Source organism: Hyaena hyaena, unplaced genomic scaffold (assembly GCF_003009895.1).
Source record: "Hyaena hyaena isolate Hyena2069 unplaced genomic scaffold, ASM300989v1 scaffold_799, whole genome shotgun sequence".
NCBI classification, from domain to species: domain Eukaryota; kingdom Metazoa; phylum Chordata; class Mammalia; order Carnivora; family Hyaenidae; genus Hyaena; species Hyaena hyaena.
The window spans coordinates 706,329-725,057 of NW_024081430.1; the positions used below are offsets into that span (position 1 = coordinate 706,329).

The 18,729-nt window shown below is 38.2% G+C and overlaps 1 protein-coding gene across 1 annotated transcript in view; it reads right to left on the reverse strand.

Annotated features, from left to right (window-relative positions):
- Window positions 1-12,148: 12,148 nt before the first annotated feature.
- Window positions 12,149-18,729, reverse strand: part of LOC120221665 (transient receptor potential cation channel subfamily M member 3-like) — a 71,505-nt gene continuing 64,924 nt past the window's right edge. Inside the window, exon 6 of the mRNA XM_039219179.1 lies at window positions 12,149-12,327. Coding sequence (XP_039075110.1) covers window positions 12,149-12,327 — 179 coding nt within the window. The remainder of the gene's footprint in view (window positions 12,328-18,729) is intronic.

Here is an 18,729-nt window from a genome sequence, read left to right on the forward strand (position 1 = left end):
TAAGACCTGTTAAAATAGTACCTCTAATCTCATTTTAATACATAGCCTAGACAAATGGTTCACCTTGGCTTTTCCTGAGGGCTCTATCTAGTCACATGAGGCAGGTAGAATGATCTTAGAGAAGCTGTCTGCAATCAGGAAGGACACACCCCGGAGGATGCAATCAGTTAAAAAAAAATGTCATTTACTGCTACCCACCGAGGGAGCATTTATTTTGGTTCACTTTATCTTTACTTTTTTTTCTTTTTAAAAATCCACTCTAGAGTCTTGAGCTATATATGGTAAAACAGAAGGCACAGATACACATACAAAAGGAAACAGCAGGAGGATGGTGCAGTGAGGTTGAGGGTTGTAAGAGAGGCACTTGGTATCTATTCTAAGATAAGATTTGTGCTAGGCATTTTATGTGTGGCATTTCATAAAGTCAGATTAGTCTAAGAAATTCCTAACTAGACTAACTCCTTGATGCATAGACTGCACATGCTCTTACTTATGTGTTCTCTTCTCTCAATCTTCATGAAGGTGCTGAAGGCAGATTTTCACTACCCCATTACCTTGATTCCCTTACCCTTCCCTTTCTCCATAGTATATCACTTTCTAAAATATTATACAATGTGTTTATTTATTATGTCATTACTTATTATCTACCTAACCCTGCTAAAATGTAAGTTCTGTAATCATAAAAATATTTGTTTATTTTGTTGACAGGTGTGATTTTGCCAGTGCCTAAAACAGTGCCTGGAACATAGTAGTGTTCAAAAAAATACTTGCTGAATGATTGAGTACATAATGGTGGTTGGTTAAAAGAATGTAATCAAAAAACAAAGGGGAAAATGTCGCGTAATATTGAAAATCTGTCAGACATTCAAGGGTTCCCAGTTTGGTGGAACTCAGTTACAGAAATACTAGAGCTATGTTATCTAATATGGTAGCTGTTAGCCACATGTGGCAATCTGAATTAAAATTAATTACTGCTAAATAAATTTAAAATTCAAACCCTTAGTCACACTAATCACAGTTCAAGTGCTCAGTGGCTATTTGATTGGACAGATAGAGAATATTTCCATCATCACAGATACTTCTATTGGACAGCACAGATAGAGAACATTTCCATCATCACAGAAAGTTCTCTTGGATAGAACTGCTGTTGAGGCAGACAGGGCTGCCAAGCACTTTACCCTGGGCAGAAACTAGTGGGACATTCAAGTGAAAAATCCCAAACAGTGTTGGCTATGTGCCTGTAATTTCTCTCCTTCCTTTTGCTATTGATTATGATTATGGCCAAGAGTAGAAATTGTTAAGTGTTGCCAAAGAATACAGGGACTGACACATGGTCAGGTACCTTCTCTGCTGCCAAAATGAAAGGGAAAGACACATCTTCTGTGTTCATCCCAAGTGAAATTCTATCAGTGATTATTGCACATGGCCTGGCAATAGGAATAGTCGGAATTTTATTGTTTTAGACCCTCTATAATGGAGCGAATCAGCTGGACTTAGATGTATGAAGTTCTTGGACAGGCAAAGACACTGGCACCTCTTTCAATGACGTGCTTTAAAGGTTGGTCCAATATTTATTCAAAGGAGAAGTTAACCAGCATGTGAGACAAAGTGGGGAAGATGGAAGCTGTTTTTCAGAATAACTCATCTCTGGGGCACCTGTGCGGCTCCGTTGGTTAAGCATCCTTCTCCTGATTTTGGCTCAGGTCATGATCTCATGGTTCATGAATTCAAGCCTGGAATCAGGCTCCACACTGAGAGTGTGGGAGTGTGGGATTCTTTTGCTCTCTGCCCCTCCCATGCATGCACTCTCTCAAAATAAATAAATAAACTTAAAAAAAAGAGAGAGAGAATAACTCAGCTCTGGGGCAAGCAAACTTCCTGCAGTTACTGGGTCTCATCTTCCTAGAGGTGATGCCCCATCTGCCTGGGCAGACCACCCCCTACCAGTGAGATACTGAGCAAACTTTGTAATCTTTCTGTCCTTAATTTCCTTATTTATAAAATGGGGATAATTATCATAGCTACCCCATAGAGTTTATGAAAGACAGTGTTTAGATCAGGCTCTTGCATGCAGAAGCTTTAAAAAATATTACCTTTACTTTTGCAAGTATGCTTTTGGGAACAGGGTCAGAGGTATGTGGAAAAGGGCAGGGTAAAAATTCTTGCTCAAGGCTTTGTCGAAGATGCCTCTAATCCCATATCCTACTCTGTGAGATGCTGAAACAAGTATAATTTTCTTTCATTTTTTTTTAGATGGATTAGTGATGGATTAATTCCTCACTGTTTTCAAATTAGTCTTTTATGGGGTATCTGGGTGGCTCAGTCAGATGCTTAAGCCTCTGACTCTTGGTTTCGGCTCAGGTCATGATCTCATGGTTGGTGAGTTCAAGTCCTGAATCAGTCTCTGACAGCACAGAGCCTGCTTGGGATTCTCTCTCTCCCTCTCTCTCAGCTCCTCCCCTGCTTGTGCATACTCTCTCTCTCTCTCTCAAAATAACAAATAACAATAAATTAGTGTTTCTTATCAATTATCCATAGATGATTGCTGAGTTAACTTGTCCCTCAATCCAGCTTCAAACAGAATCCCACAACAAAGAGCCTCTTGTTTTTGATATCCTATGTGTTATGTCTGTAGGGAAAGACTCATAATGTCAGGCAGTTTAGACTGATGCACTTCACAGTGTTGATTAAAGGTGGACTATTTTCCAGGTATCTTTTTAGGCAGATACATTTCTTATTTTTCCCTCGGCTTCATAATTCCATGTGCTATTTGATGACTGCCTGATGGTGATATATGGGGCTATCTATAAAATGTTGTCTTCATTCTAGAATAAAAGTAGACATCCATGGCATATTGACTGTACATTTCTTTCTTTGCATCATTGTTAATCTATCACATTAATCTCTCCCCTGAGCCCCAATGTGGCCTCGGAATAATTCTCAACACATTATTCTAGGATGCCAGTACCAGTTGATTGTTGCTGACATTCAAGATGAAAACTATTTGTCATCCCTGCACCAGAGATAAAAAAATCTCAAATATACTATCAAAGGGTGAACACCAGGGATATCATAGGGTTAAAGAACTCTAGATTTTAGGTCTGTCTCCAAGACACTGAATGAACTGTGCCTTCCATGAATTCAAAGGAACTGATTATTTTAGGGGTCATTGCTTATGGGTACTTGATTTGCATGGAATAGCTCCAGGAAATATAATAAATATGTGTATCAGCTATAGGACAGCTGTCCAGCAATTAGGACAATTAAAGGAAAAGCATATTGAAGATGAGTGGAGACTTTTCTAGACAACAGTAGTACAGACTTGAGTTAACCTTGGAATACTACTTTAATGCATGTTTAATGTGTCTCTGGTGGAAGAAGCTTTTATAGCAGGTGGTCACTGCTGTATTTAGTTTTTATGAATCCTGCAGTCCATAATCAACAATGAGAATTGCATGGAGAATCTAATGGAAATCCATTAAAGACATTGCAAACATTATCTATTATTAATGATACCACAGGGTGAGATGTTAATCCACTCTATTTCTAACAGCTGTGGTTTCTAATATCAGTCGGGATGATTCAGAATTCATCTCCTCTAGGGTAAAGGAATTAAATACCAGGACATTTTATTATCTAAGTCTCCCTCAAATATATTTTAAATGTATTTGTGGATTTTAAAGCCCTCATGACTTCTTTTCATAAGAGAAAGAGGCTATGTTGTAGAAGTGGGTAAAGAAATGTACATGTACATCTCACACTAAGGCAGCAGTGGGAGGGGACAATTCAGTTCTCTTGTCTGGTGAATGGAAGGTTCATTGAGAAGGCCATGGAGAGAGAGAGCTGGGGCCAGAATGCAAAGGGTCTTCAGTCCAAGCATAGGAATGTGGACTTGCCCTGTGGATTATCAACTGGTTTTCACCAAGAAGTCTTGAGAATTCTGAGGAGGCATTACAAAGCTGCCTCAGAGCTGCCTTAGTGGGTGAGAGCCAGACAGAGAGAGGAGACCTGTATACCAGTGGTTCTCAAATTATGGTCCCTGGACCAACAGCTTCAGCAGTTCCTGGTTACTTCTTGGAAATGCATATCACCTTGCCAGTCAGACTTACTGAATTAGAAAATCTAAGATGGGGCCCAGCTATTTGATTTTTCATAAGCCCTTTGGGCGATTCTGATGCAAGATAAACACTTGAGAACCACTGGTCTAGGCCTTCCACCCCAGCTTCGACACAGTGAACGTGTATCCTGTGTCTTATACATTGCACTTGTATCTGAGATTTCACATGAGGAAGGACCCACATATGAGCTTTACAAAAGTGAAAATCAATGTTACAGGCAAGTAGGAAATTGGGACTCTTGAATGGTTGCCCATTGTAATTGTAAAGTCAAAGGAAAATGAACTAATGCTGAACTTAATGACCTTGATGACCATCCATGGCGTTGCCAACAGCAGAGAGACCCATCATTCGGTTTTCAGTACTTTTAGATTTCTCATCCTCTTTTTTTTTTTCTCTTTGGAAATGGGTCATATATTCTGAACTAGTAGGAAAATCATTTTCGAAAGAAATAAAAAAGTGAACTGAATGCCCTTAAGAAATCCATGTAAATAAGAATGTGAATGGAGAATCTACCAGTCCTGTCAAAATGGGTATTTTTATGGTATAGCTTTCTCTTCAAGGGAGGAGTTTTCAAGTCTAACAGATGTTTGAAACCAAGAACAGCTGTGGTAAAGAAATAAATGAGGTGATCCACGCTAAATCAACTTCCCAAGCCAACTGGGTTCCAGGGACAAAATTTGGCAGAGGGTACAAAGTGCTTGTGGCAACAATGCTATGGCTGGTGTGAGCGGAATGTATGCCAGGCATGGCAGGTGAGGAGGCTCTTTCTGACAACATCAGAAAGCTAATTTGTACACATTTAAAAGGAGTTTCTGAAAACGTGGTCCATGGACCACTCTGGCTGGAATCACCTGAATTTTGGTTTCACATACAGTTGCCTTCACCTCAGCCCAGGTACACCAAATCTGGATACTTAGAGAAAACTGTGTCTCCTCACACTTTCTGGGTGATTCTAAGGCATGCCAAAGTGTGATAACCACATGCCTATTTTGAATACATTCTGTGTAACAAGTGGCCCAGAAGTGAGCTGAGCTAATCTCAGAGGAACATGGTTGATCCATCCTGTACAATGATCACTTGGTATTGATGAGCTGCCTAAAAGTCCTCTGGGCAGTGGTTCTCCAAAAAGGATTTCTTTATCATGATGGATTTTGCAGCTCTGTGTTCTTTCTAATGTTTGCTGCTTATGTTCATGGCCACACTTTCTCAGCTTGGAGCTGAGCAATTCTAAAGCAAATTTAATCAATTTAGAGAACTGATGGATGGGCAGAGATCAATAGAACTTTTCCCCTCACTCGTACTTTCCTCCATGAACTTTATGTAATTGTTTTTTAGTCAATGCTTCATTCTTTCCATGCTGACACAACATGGAGGGATCAAATAGCAAACTGGAAGACAAAGTATTTTCTTTTGAACTTTCCTAAATAAATTAAGCTACTCCAGCCTTGCAGAACTTGGATATAATGGTATCTATATATCTATATATCAATATCTTTATTATATTTTATATTTACATTGCCTTTATTATATTATTTGTATAGGTATCTACATATCAATATCTTTAATATATTCCACAGAGGGGAAAATTGCAATAATAATAGGCATTATTATATATATAAATTATATATGATTTAATTGATTTTATTGGATTAAATTCATTTGTCAATTAACTTGATTTCATTAAATTGAAATATAGAATTTCAATATGTAAATATATATTATATATAAATAATATGAAAATATATTTAAATATATGTAAATTTGAGTATATATAAATTCAACATAATAGTATGTATACACACATACAAACACAGTATCTCACAGAATTGTCCCTTTTATCAACTTTCTTTTAATGTTCTTCAGGCTGATTCTTTTTTTTTTCCTGTGTTAAGTTACATAAAAGAGAGTCAAATAGTAGCTTTTTCTTGTCATCCAGGGTGATACTCAGTTTGGATCCAATTTTTTTTTTTAATGTTTTATTTATTTCTAGGAGAGAGAGAGACAGCGCGAGCAGGGGAGGGCCAGAGAGAGAGGGAGATACAGACTCTGAAACAGGCTCCAGGCTCTGAGCTGGCAGTCAGCACAAAGCCCGACGCGGGGCTCGAACCCAAGAACCGCGAGATCATGACCTAAGCGAAAGTAGGATGCTTAACCGACTAGGCCACCCAGGTGCCCCAGTTTGGATCCAATTTTGATGAAAAAGGGGACTAGCAGCAACAGAGTCACTAAAATGTCATCTTGTGAGTAATTAACACCCATCATGGGGCTGGAACTCATGAACTTGAGATCCAGAGTCACACGTTCTTCCAACTAAGCCAGTCAGGCGTCCCTGAATAGACTCTTGAGAGAAATGTCACACTCAAGTAGTTGGTCCTCTGGGCTCTTATACATTTATCACAGCATACATGACCTTCTAGTTATCTGTATTAATAACTGTGTTTTTTAACCTCCGTTATAAAATCTCTGACAGGGCCATGTCTTTCTCATTCTCCAACAGTTAAGCTGAATGCATATAGTAGGTACTCAATAAATGTTAACTTAGAAAACAGTTTACAAAAACAAAACCCTTTTGAAATAAAGCTCCAAGTATGCTTTGTCTATACAAGATACTTCCACATTTCTTCCCTTCCCTTATGAGAAAGTTATAAAACAGAATCAAGTTTTGATGTGCTTTCTTATCAAAAATTCTAGAAAAGAGACAAGGTAAGATGAAATTAATGGAAACTAAAATAGACACTTGAAGTCAGCATGCTTGGTATTTGTTTCCTTCTTTCTCACTTGACATTCCAATTATGTCTAAATCATACTGGGAAACAGACTACTGAGATCAATTACTTCCTTTCAGGAGATCTTCTAGAGAGAAATGACATGGCTGTGACATCCTTCAGCCTTAGATGGAAATCTCTCAAGCAGAAGAAAACATTAGTACCCACCGCACAGAGTGATATGCTGTAGGGAATATAGGCTACACATGGATTTCTAAAATGGCTAGTTTTCTGGTAACTTCCTCCTGATTTTGATCATTTTGATGTGTATTTGGAGAGAAGCAAACCTTTGTTATATTTGTGCTAGGACACAGTGATATAATTTGAAGCCATGTAATGTACTTTTCCTTTCTCATCTCCACTTTGTGTTCCATTTATACTTTTGCCTCAGCTAATATACAATGAAGGATTCTTTATTAAGCCTGCTTTAAACAGGAAAATCAGATTTTTACTTGAAATATATTATCTATTCTCATCCTCAAGAACAAGCCATTAGTGGCCCAGTGTTTCTCCATGATATCTAATACAAATTCCAGACAAATATGAATGTGAACAGTCTATTGGCATCTGCTCCTTGGTGATGCCCCAGAGTTATCAACAGACTGTGTAACGGCTTTCTGTTACCATCGGGTCTGCCTCTTGTCCTAAGTTCTCTAAAAATGCTAAGTTCAGATACTTAATTTCGGGAAAAAGATACCAAAATAAATGTAAAACTTAGCAATAAAATCCAGAAGAATGAGGAGCATCATCTCAGAATGCACATTCACTCAGATGCCAGTTTCACGCTGACATCTTTCATCTGTGTGGCACTGTCTCAATGGCTGATAAATGATGAGCTAGGCCACATTTCTCTGCAATCTGAGACTTAGTCAGTGACTTATCAAGCAAACTCATCTCTGGCTTTAACTGCAGGCACCTACCGCCTGAAAGGTGTTCTGACTGAGTTTAATTGGTCAGCTTGTTTTGTCAACATAGCAAAAAGTAGAATCTTCCTATTTGAAAACTTAGGTAATCGAATCTAATGCCACTTGAGTAGCATTAATCTGTTTGCTGGCAGTGATTAGTCATTTGTGACTCAGAAAAGAAAAATTTGATAATATTTTTATGAAATGAAATTAGTTAGGGAAAGTGAGTTATGACTCATTTTAAAACTGTGACAGATGAGAAATAGAATGATCTAGCCAGACATTAAGGGAAAAAGAGGGTTTAGCCATTTCTTTCTGGTAGCAGGTGCCACAGGGCAGAGAGGGAAAAAAAGGCAAATGAATTTAATTGCCGTTGCCCTCTAGTGTATCCAAACCCATTTGCTTTGGGATGGATATGCTCTGTCTTCCTTTACCTCAAGTAATCTCATCGACAAAAGTTAGTTTTGCCAATTACAATTTGCTTCCAAAGTAATGACCTTTCAAATTTATATTCTTGCAAGTTGGTTAATAACAGGGAATTTAACGGCAAAGTGCCAACTTCACAAAAGTTAAAATACAAGGTCTGTAAATTTTATTTATTCCTTTAAGATTATAAAATGAAAAGCTTTAGAGCCAAATTTACACATTTACAGTTCTTGGACCTGTATTGTTTAACAATCTATAAATGAGTTTAAATTTTTGAAACCATATTTAAATTACCAAAGGGATGCCAGATGGCACAGTAGATTAAGTGTCCGACTCTTGGTCTGGGCTCAGGTCGTGATCTCAGTTTGTGAGTTCGAGTCCCATATCAAGCTCTGTGCTGATAGTGCAGGGCCTGCCTGGGATTCTGTCTCTCCTCTCTGCCACTCCTCCACTTGTTCACGCATGCTCTCTGTCTCTCTCAAAATAAATAAACTTAAATTACTGAAAAAACCTAAAAGTAAATATCAAGGATTTCAAATTCTGATTCAGGTTTCATAAACAAGGTGTGTATGTTTTGTATATTCAATTTTATATATACAATTACACACATTTATTTGCATAGGTTTACTTAGATGAATATAGTTATATATTTATATTTATTTATAGTGAAATATGCACCAACTCTGTTGGACATTTTGGAAACCAAAGAAATTCTTCTTGATGAACGAAGTCTGAGATGGGCTTGATTTTTGTTTGCTTGTTTTTCTTTTCCTTTTGAGCATAAAGCAAAATAATGTTCTTTGGAAATGTTTTTTAAATTTTTTTTCCTTAATGTTTATTCATTTTTGAGAGACAGAAACAGATTGCAAGTGAGGGTGGGGCAGAGAGAGAGGGAGACACAGAATCAGAAGCAGGCTCCAGGCTCTGAGCTGTCAGCACATAGTGAGACGCAGGGCTTGAACCCAGGAATCTTGAGAACATGACTGAGCCGAAGTTGGATGTTTAACTGATTGAGTCACCAGGCGCCCCTGGAAATGTTTTTTAAATTGGCTGCACGTATGTGGCCAGACAACTTTTTATCAAGCTAAATAAACATGATTAGTTCTGGCAGTTATTCACATGGCACAGAGAAACATCATGAATTCATTTGATCATGATAAATTTATAATTGCTTTCCTAGAGTAAGAGCATACATTTATTACAACACTGTATAAAATAAATAAATAAATATAGATTTATATATTTGGATTGGCAAATACAGAGCTTCTCTTGAAGTTTCTATTTTCTTAATATGTGTTTCTAAATGTTTCTTAAAATTTTTAAAGTTTTAGTGTTAATAATTCCCAAGGCATGAAATCATATCTTAATCCTTTATCTCCATGCTGGTTATGTGTATGACTTCATATTCTTTGATAATCAACCATGGTTTATATGTTTGCATAGATCCCATATAGATTATGCTTTTGCATATTTTGGTCATAAAATAATCAGAACTAAAACTGAACTTTGGTTTTAAAACCAAACTTGCCAATTAAAGTTAAAAGGGCATGGTATTTCTGCCTCTTAATTTGGGTCTGGGGCGGGGGTGATTGGAGAAGAGAATTCCCGCATTGTAGGGTTGGTCAGCTTGGGCCAACAAGTAGCTTTCTAGTATGAATGCATTGATTTTATCTTCTGGGAATACATGGAATAATACAAAAAATTAAGAAATTTTAATGCAAAGGGGAAGCTGAAAGGAACTTAAGTTATTTAAGAGATGGTACCATTGAGGTACCATATAAGAAATGATGAAGGCACATGCCACAAAATTCCATTTTGGTGTATTTTTATAATAGATCAGAATCCTGACCTGGGATTGTGGGCTATGTGGCCTTGGGAAAGCACATAATTGCCCTGTGTACCTATTCCCTAGGTTAAAAAATAGAGTTCCTCTTCCCCCAGCTCTCAAATGTGTAACATTTCCCCTACATGTAAAACAGAGTCAGGAAGAGCAACTTATCAGAAATTGTAACATTTTCGCAGTAAGGAACCCACGATAATGACACAAAGCAGGCCCTGGCCCAGAGCATCATTGTGTCCGACTTTAAAAACCTGAAATGTTCGGATGAACAGCTCACTTTTCCATGAATTTTCTGAAAAGGAAATGAGACTTCTGAATGCAAAGTTGCCTTTACTTTGAGGAAATACAATGAAATAATTACAAGCCTCAGGAAGTGAAAAGGTTAGCCGAAGCTAAAAGCTGTATAAATTCTCGAGTTATTTCTGAAAAAGAAACATGTTGCTATATTTAAATTGATGAGAACGATGGCTACATATTTAATAAAAGCAAAGCACAGTTGAGGATCCTGAACCCTGGTGGGTAACAGACACGGAGGCGTTCAGGCAAATGTTCTTTTTAGCGTCTTAGCTATAAAATGGACCAATATTTACAATGAAAGGAGAAGATAAAAGTAATCTAAATTTGCCAGGAAGCAAACTCCAACTTCATGCTTGTGAATATTGTTGTTTTTTTTTTTTCTTTTTCACATCAAAAGCTTGAAGATGGCGTAAAATCACTGTCAGTGTTTGCAGTGTTAGTGGGAGGGAGGCCTGTGACTCTCCGAGGTCACCTTTTCTTCCCTTATTTAGGTTAACACGCTTATCAGGGAAGGGGGTTGGTTAACGGCTCACCTGAGGCACTGCTGGGCCTCGGCACAGACAAGGAAAGGAATGGGAGAGAAGAGATGGCATGGAGCTGCCCAGCGGAGCCTGTTCTAAGAAAGGCTACATGGCCATGGCCGACAGGTGGAGTAGGGAATGTCCTGCGTAACCAAGTTCATCAGCCACTCACTACTAACCATTACATGCTTATCTACTTACTAGACTTAACTATGAGGCTGTTTGACAGCAGGAAGAATTGTTACTCTTTTTTCCCATCTCCGTGGGTGGCACCCAATAGATGCTTGGTGCATGTTTGTAAAAGGGATGAATGAAAGAGCCCATCTCCTTTGGGACTCCTTTCACCCACCAGTTTTATGGGTTAGGAGAATTGATTCGGTTAGGAAGTTCCTTATTTAAAAATTCACTGACGAGGGGCACCTGGCTGGCTCTGTCAGAAGGGCATGCAAATCTTAATCTCGAGGTCATGGGTTTGAGCCCCACATTGGGTGTAGAGATTCCTTAAATAAATAAAAACTTAAAAAATTAAATAAAAATTCAGTGACCTCCCCCCCCCATTCATACTTTGGGGTGAGTCACTGTGATCTAATAATATCCAAGAGTGCTTGGATGCCATCACTGCCTGGGTGGGACCTCAGATTGGCAGGGAAGGCTGTGGAGGGAAGTCTTCCTAGGGGCTGGGGCTGTGGACTGATGAAAGTAGCATTAGGGAGCAGACAGACCAAGGAAAGTGCATGGCAGTGGGAGTCCAGGACGAATTGACACTAGAACAGAGTGGTGAGAGAGTGCTTTCTGAGCCAGGCTACAGGGATTAGACAGCACCAGCCACCAGAAGTTTTTGTTAAGGTTTCGCGTTTGTGAACATGCAGCAGATTGATGAAGCTGCCGTATGGAGGCTGAGCCTGGAAACTGCACATCCCAGCTTCTCCGAAGGTACTAACCCGATCTACATGGTCCAGGTTAGTTGCGCCTTATGTGTTAAAACCCACTTCCTGTTTCTTCTTAGTGGGAGGGACAAAAGATGAAGAAATCAATAGAAGAGAAAGGCTACCATGTCTACGACCTTTCCTTTCCCTTTGTCCTCTTCATTGGGCTAGCCTGGTGGAGATTTCATGGAATGCCTCACAACATAGAATACGTTTATGTAGAATATGTAGAATACGTTTCCCTGCTCTCTTCCCCACCACCTTACCATACCAAACCTCTTAATTAGCCAATCAATCAATACCGTCTTTCCAAGCTTGGAAGCTTGGAACACAGGCTTCACACTCATCACCTACCCGCCTTCTTCTGAATATTTATGCCCAAAGGCCAGGATGTCAGACGCCCGTCCACTCCCATCACAGACAACAACTGGCACAGGAGGCGTGTCTCGAAGGTACTCCAAGACGATGGAGATCACATTGGGTCCTCCTTCCACAATGAGCGCCACCACCGGAACACCTTGACCGATTCCTGCATTAAAAAAGGAAAAGAAAAGGAAAAAAAAAAAAGAGGAAAGAACACAAAGCCAGCAAACCAAAGAAACAAAAAGAGAAACAAAAAGCACAAACTAAAATTACTGAGCACGGGGGAAATAAGAACATATGAAGGGATAAAATATGGTGCAAAAATGTTACGGAGACTCCTGTGGCACCAAGGAAGTCTGTTTGGCTTTGCCCTTTCCCCAGAGCTCCTGGGGAGCTGGGGCCAGTGAAGGCACCAGTTGTCATATTTTTTTGGAGGGGGGGTGCATAGGGCAAGGAGGGAGAGAAAGGAATCGGTTAGTAGATGAAACACTGAGCCAGCAACCAAAAGATTGGAAGTGAAATGTGATCTTAAGCAAGTCTCATGTGTACCCAGTGCTTTAGCTTCTTACATGAAAAATGGGAATTTACAGCAGTCCAGATCCCTGAAGTCATCAAAACACCAAAAAAAAAAAAAAAAAAAAAAAATGCCTGAATGGTTCTCTTTATTGAAGACTATCAAAATCAAGCTAGAGGCATATTTTCACTTCTTGAGTTAACTACTGGCTACATTAGGGGTCTATCTATATCTGACTATAAACGATCAGCTTGATTATTGATTCTTAATAGAGTCACAGTCACAATAAAGTACCCAGGAGATGTGTCATCTGCCATCTGCTTACTGTGCTGTGTCCTTAACCACTGAGCAAGGTGCCAGGCTCATGATGGGTGATCTGGAAACATCTGTTGAATCCAATTGAATTCAGAAGGGTCACAGACCTTTTCCAAAGTATTTATGCTATTATCAGTGAGCTATAAGATGTAAAAGGTGCCCTAACATCAGCACTCACATACGGTTGAACCTGACATTTTAAAGGGAGGGAATAAAAATGAATGTTCATGAGAGACATCATGAAAAAGACTTGAAGTTCATTTTCAAGAGTTCTCTTAAGTGCCATCATTGTTCATTGAATAACTTCTGCTCATTTTGGTATCACACTGTATTTTCTCACTTTACCTTCCCAGAATAGTTAAGGAATTGAGCAGTACCATAAAAATGAGATGGTTTTGTACAGAGCAGTTATCTTAAAAAAGAAATAATCAAGATTCTGTGCCGCTTCTGTAAATACGAACTAAAAAAAGGCCTTCAATCATCTCCATTCCCCCCTTCTCTTGCCTGCTGTTTTTTTTTTTTTTTTTTTTTTTCTTTTATCAGGAAACTGCTGCCCTGTGAGAAATAATCGTTTGAGGTTTGGTTCCTTGCTCCATTAATAAGAGATTGTATTTGACTTGTGTGACCTATTATACTTCTAAAGTATATCAGTGTCCTGGGGCCTTCTCTTTTCTAAGTCAGTGTTTTTCATGGTTTGATTTTCATTTTAAAGGAAATATCCAAAATGTCAGTTACACAAAAATGGGTGCTGTTTTCCTATCAACATTTTAAAAATTTAAGAAAATGACGATCATTGGTCCCCAAATTACTTTTTGTGGTCCAGAGGGTATGGCGGCGGGGGATAACTCGTGGTCCCATCTGATTCTTCTGTGGATGGAGAACTTCTGAGAATTACTCCTTCAAATCCAAGGAGAGGGAAGGGAAAGATTGTGCTTTTGACTAAAAGGCCCTTAATAATTCAGACAAAAGGGCACTTTAAAACTGTAAAACTATTTACATGTCTTTAGAAGAGATATTTTCCTTACAGCTGATTATGAGGATTAAGTAAATTCCTAATGAAAGAAACTCTGAAGATTAAGGGCTAACTTGAAATGTTAATACAGCACACTTCTTTTGGAGGAGAGGTTGCTGACATAAGAAATACCCACCCCTATGTGGGTTTGTATCTTGTTTGTTTGTTTTTTAGAGTATGGAGGGGAGGGGCAGAGAGAGAGGGAGAAAGAGAACCCCAAGGAGGCTCGGTGCTGTCAGTGTGAAGCCCAACATGGGGCTGGAACTCACAAATCGTGAGATCATGACCCGAGCCGAAATCAAGAGTCAGATGCTTAACAGGCTGAGCCACCCAGGCACCCTGGGTTTTTATTTTAATACGGCTTGGAAAAGAGTCTCTTTTCCAATGTTTAAAACTATTTTATGAGGTATTTGCCTAAGTACTATGCTATTTAATTTTTCCCTTTGCCTTGGTTTAGCACATGCTTCCTACTGCTTCATGTCAATGAACAAAAATGTGCTGTACCTGCTGTTTTATACCTAATGATATGTTTAGACTCATTCTAGGATCTTCCAAGAGAAGACTTTGCCAAATTCTGATCTTGAGCACTGGTGTGTCAGTGGGATCTTTACTCCAACTCACAGACCAACTGTGATCCACTTAATGTTTTTATGGAGAAAGAAGTCCTAGAATGGGCCTTCTAGAATGTTCCAGTGATCTAGAATCTACCAGACAATAGGCAAGATGCCTGGAAGCCTCTCTTCCCTCTGAGAGGATACATAGGTGCAAGGATCAATTTTCATAGGCTAAATTGAGAGCAATAAACAAATGATTTCCTATCAATATATTTGTCAATGTACCAAATTGCTATAACCCCTAGAAATACAGAAAGTTTAGATGATTAAGTTTCCTATATTTGAAATGAAGATGTTACCAATTCAAAGATGAAAACAAATATATAGATTTATGTTATTATTATATTATAGTCCAGTGCTAAAAATTGTATTAAGTATCAAAATATCATCTCCCTTTTCATAAATACTAAATATATCTGGCCTCCACATTCTCACCTACTTCCTACAGTGATAATACAGGGAAATTTGTTTTAGAAACAATAAAAGCCCTCATAGCCTAAAACAAAAGCAGTTTTGAATTTCTTAGTCATGAAAGGTAGAGAATGAGGCTATATCTAAAAATACCATGCTTTGTGTAAATTAAACCAGCCAGTATATGGTAACATTGTCTTTGGGTCAGAACACACACACACACACACACACACACACACACACACACACACATTGCCTTTGTTTCTGAGAAAAGAAATGATATCAAATAATCATTAATCAACTAAAGAAGTGATTCTTAGCCTGTTGCTTAGAGATAAGGATCTTTGAATACTTTTGTGAATCTGATGAAAGCTACCGACCCTTTCTCCAGAAAAATGAGTGCATATATGGATAGTCACAAAAATGTTTCTATGCAATTTCAAGGGTCTATGGATCTTTAAAAGCGATTCATGAAAAACTTGTGAATGGACCCTTATGAAACTCCATCCCAAATTAAGCACATTGATATAGCTATAAAGAACATCAGTTTGAAGCTCACTGGGGCCTGTGAGGCAAGTTCTAGAATGGGTTTTCAAACAAAACTCTATGTCCAAGGGAACTATACCATGCTATTGCTGGCCAGTTATACTGACTGGCTCAAATTCCAGAATAAACACTATCTGTAGGGTATCACCCTCCCTCCATTCTCTCTCTCTTGTTTTTCCTTATTTCTTCTGTTCACACTTTTGTCTCCAAGTTACATTTTGGACATAGGATATTAAAAATACTTTAGAGAAAGTCACAAATGTAAGAACTAAAATCTGTAGTGTATGACTTCATCAGTAAAGAAAAGGCTTTTTAAAATACCATGAACAGTACTTTTTCTATTAATGACAAAAGAAAACATTTTTAATTCTGGAATCCATTGTATGTTCAGCTGAATTCACATGGCACATTTCTATTTTATGTATGCCCATAACAAAATTAATATAAATTCCTTTGAAGATAATCACAAATTTATACCTTGCTCAGCAGACCTACTAGCCATTCACACACAAAAAAATAGTTGTTTAGATTTACAGTTTTAAAAAATATGACATGTATTATTCAGGAAGGTTTTTTCATTTTATCTAGAGCCCTCAGGGACTTGTGTGTGTGTGTACACGTTTCCTGTGCCTTTGGGGAAAAATAGGTTAATTCTTTAGTTGATTGCAATAATTTTCATTTTCTACCATAACCAAAGACTTCCAGCACTTCTCAGAGATTTCCATTAGAATTTAATTTTAGAGCAATGTGGAGACGCTTAAGCAGGAAGAGGTTTTGCCACACTCTTTTGCTTTTGCAGTGTTTGAACTAGAAGCATAGCCTTCAAAACTGTGGGCTTGGGCAATGGGTTTAAGAGCTACATTCTACAATGTTCCAGGTTGACCTACCACTTTCAAATTACAAACCCCACCCCAATTATTGTTCTTTGCTGAAGACAGCCTCTTGGACTTGGGTCACATTTTGTTCTGACTGCTATGTACTTTAGCTTGGGCTCCCAATAAGGTGGAAAGTGTCAAAATTGGCTTCAACAAAGACTGGGTTGGGATTTGGAAGGAAGAAAAAGTGGCAGGAACAGGAGAATGTCTTCAAATTGCAAAAAGATCCTCTCTCTCTCTCTCTCTCTCTCTCTGCTGACATGAGATAATAATCTATGATCAGTTCAGGCACTTGTGAAAATATTCAATGTTGTAGTGAAATGCCTGGATAACATGAGAGTTTTGATCAAAGTAAATTAACACTTTGGTTTCATGTCAACATCACCATATATGATCTAAAATGCCTATGGGCCTAAAAAATACTTTATTTGCTGTTGGACAATGGTTAATATTTATATGGAGATGGAACATAGAAGGTTGACCTTAGGTAGATCATAATGACCTAGGCCACAGATGTGATTATTACAGTAGAGGCCACTTAGAAAGGAGGGTTCAAACTTTATGTGAGAGATGACTACCCAAAGATCTTAATGCATTCAAGACTGAGTCTATTAAGGGTGGGTGGGCATTTCTGTCAATTCCCTGAAGTTGTAGAGCAATAAACATGAATATAATTAATTTATTGGCCTTGCCAGCTGGGGGATTATGGGATTCTTGATGGTTTAGAAGTTTGTGTGGAGAATTCACATGCTTTGAAACTATGCATATGGTAAGACTTTACCAGTATATTTTATATTTCACAATTTTTAATTTGCATAATTAAGATTTGCTTAAGATTATAAAACTTTGAACATATCCCCTTCATCCAACTTCCCATTTGAACAGCCTGGCCTTTGGTTCAATGGCTGACTCTACCAACAGAACACTGGCCACCATCTCCTGTATTTGGACTACATAATAAGGTCATAAAAACTCAGCAACTCCCTAAGATCTTGCGTTTTTCGAACAGAACGTTGCACAGACTTGGGGGATATTATCAATTACTGTAGTGATGGGAAGAGAAGCAGTAAGCTATTTGCCTCATTCTAATGAACACTAATTTGCCACCTTTATTGAGAAATAATGGCTGAAATTTGCATAATACCACAACTTTCACCAGATAGTTTCAGACTGAGATTCTTCATGTTCTTATCGATCTAGTGCGTCTTTTCTATGGTCTGAGAAATTGGGGGTAGATTTATGAAAAATACATAAATCTGGTAATCACTTGTGTTCAACTGACAACACTTAAAACTATTCCTGTTTATTAAGTTTAATTGGGAAGATTCATAAAACATGAATATTCAGATACAGTTAGAGAATATTGTTGTCTGGAAGGAGAATATTTTTATATGCTGTATTTTATAAAAGGAAAAATGATTGGAAATCTTTAAGCTACCAAGGATCAGAGTTGCACCAAGAAAATATCTAGGGACTGACATAAAAGAATACATTTCATTTTAACGAGAATATCTTTGCAGATCTTCTATGGAAGCAGAGATTTGGGATATTGCTTTCATGTTTTAGAGGTAGAATATAGTATCTATTCCAGACAACAGAACTATAACCAGAATGTGTCTGGCCTTACTTGGAAATGGGTAGTGAACCCAATTACGTTTTAGTGAATCCTGGTGATATAACCAATTGGTGAATGCCAAACCCACTGCAAACCTATCTTGTGTGTCATTATTATTCCTATACCTTTTTGTCACTATAATTCTGCACCTAACTTGATGCTTAGGAAAGCATCTGGGAGTATCAAGTACCACACAAACTATCAGACAGTAGAAATAAAGCCACATGCAACAAGACTCTTCACTTCTGGATACTTATGGTTGTCAAGTGGTAAGGGAATCCCTTGAAAGATGGTTGGGGTCTTTCCCTAAGTTTGGGACTTCCCAATGTATAAATTTCCAACTCACTTTAGGACTAGGCAGGTGGAACATAACGTGAATTTTTTAAACATTCTCTCCTGTTACACTGATCCCTATGGCAACTCCCTTACTGATACTTAACTTAATGGATCCCCTCCATGTACAGTCCTTCTATATTTACAGCTAACGCCAGTAGACTAGAATAAACATGTATATTTTATTTTGACATTTAAAATCTCAGGAAATTTGTCTGGGGATAGGCAGTTGTTAAGACCCTAAAGATACAGAGTTTGAATTAATGGCAATGCCTTTCCTGGTGGTAAAAGATTAAAAACCAATGGTGTAGCATTTCTTCTCCTGGGGACAGA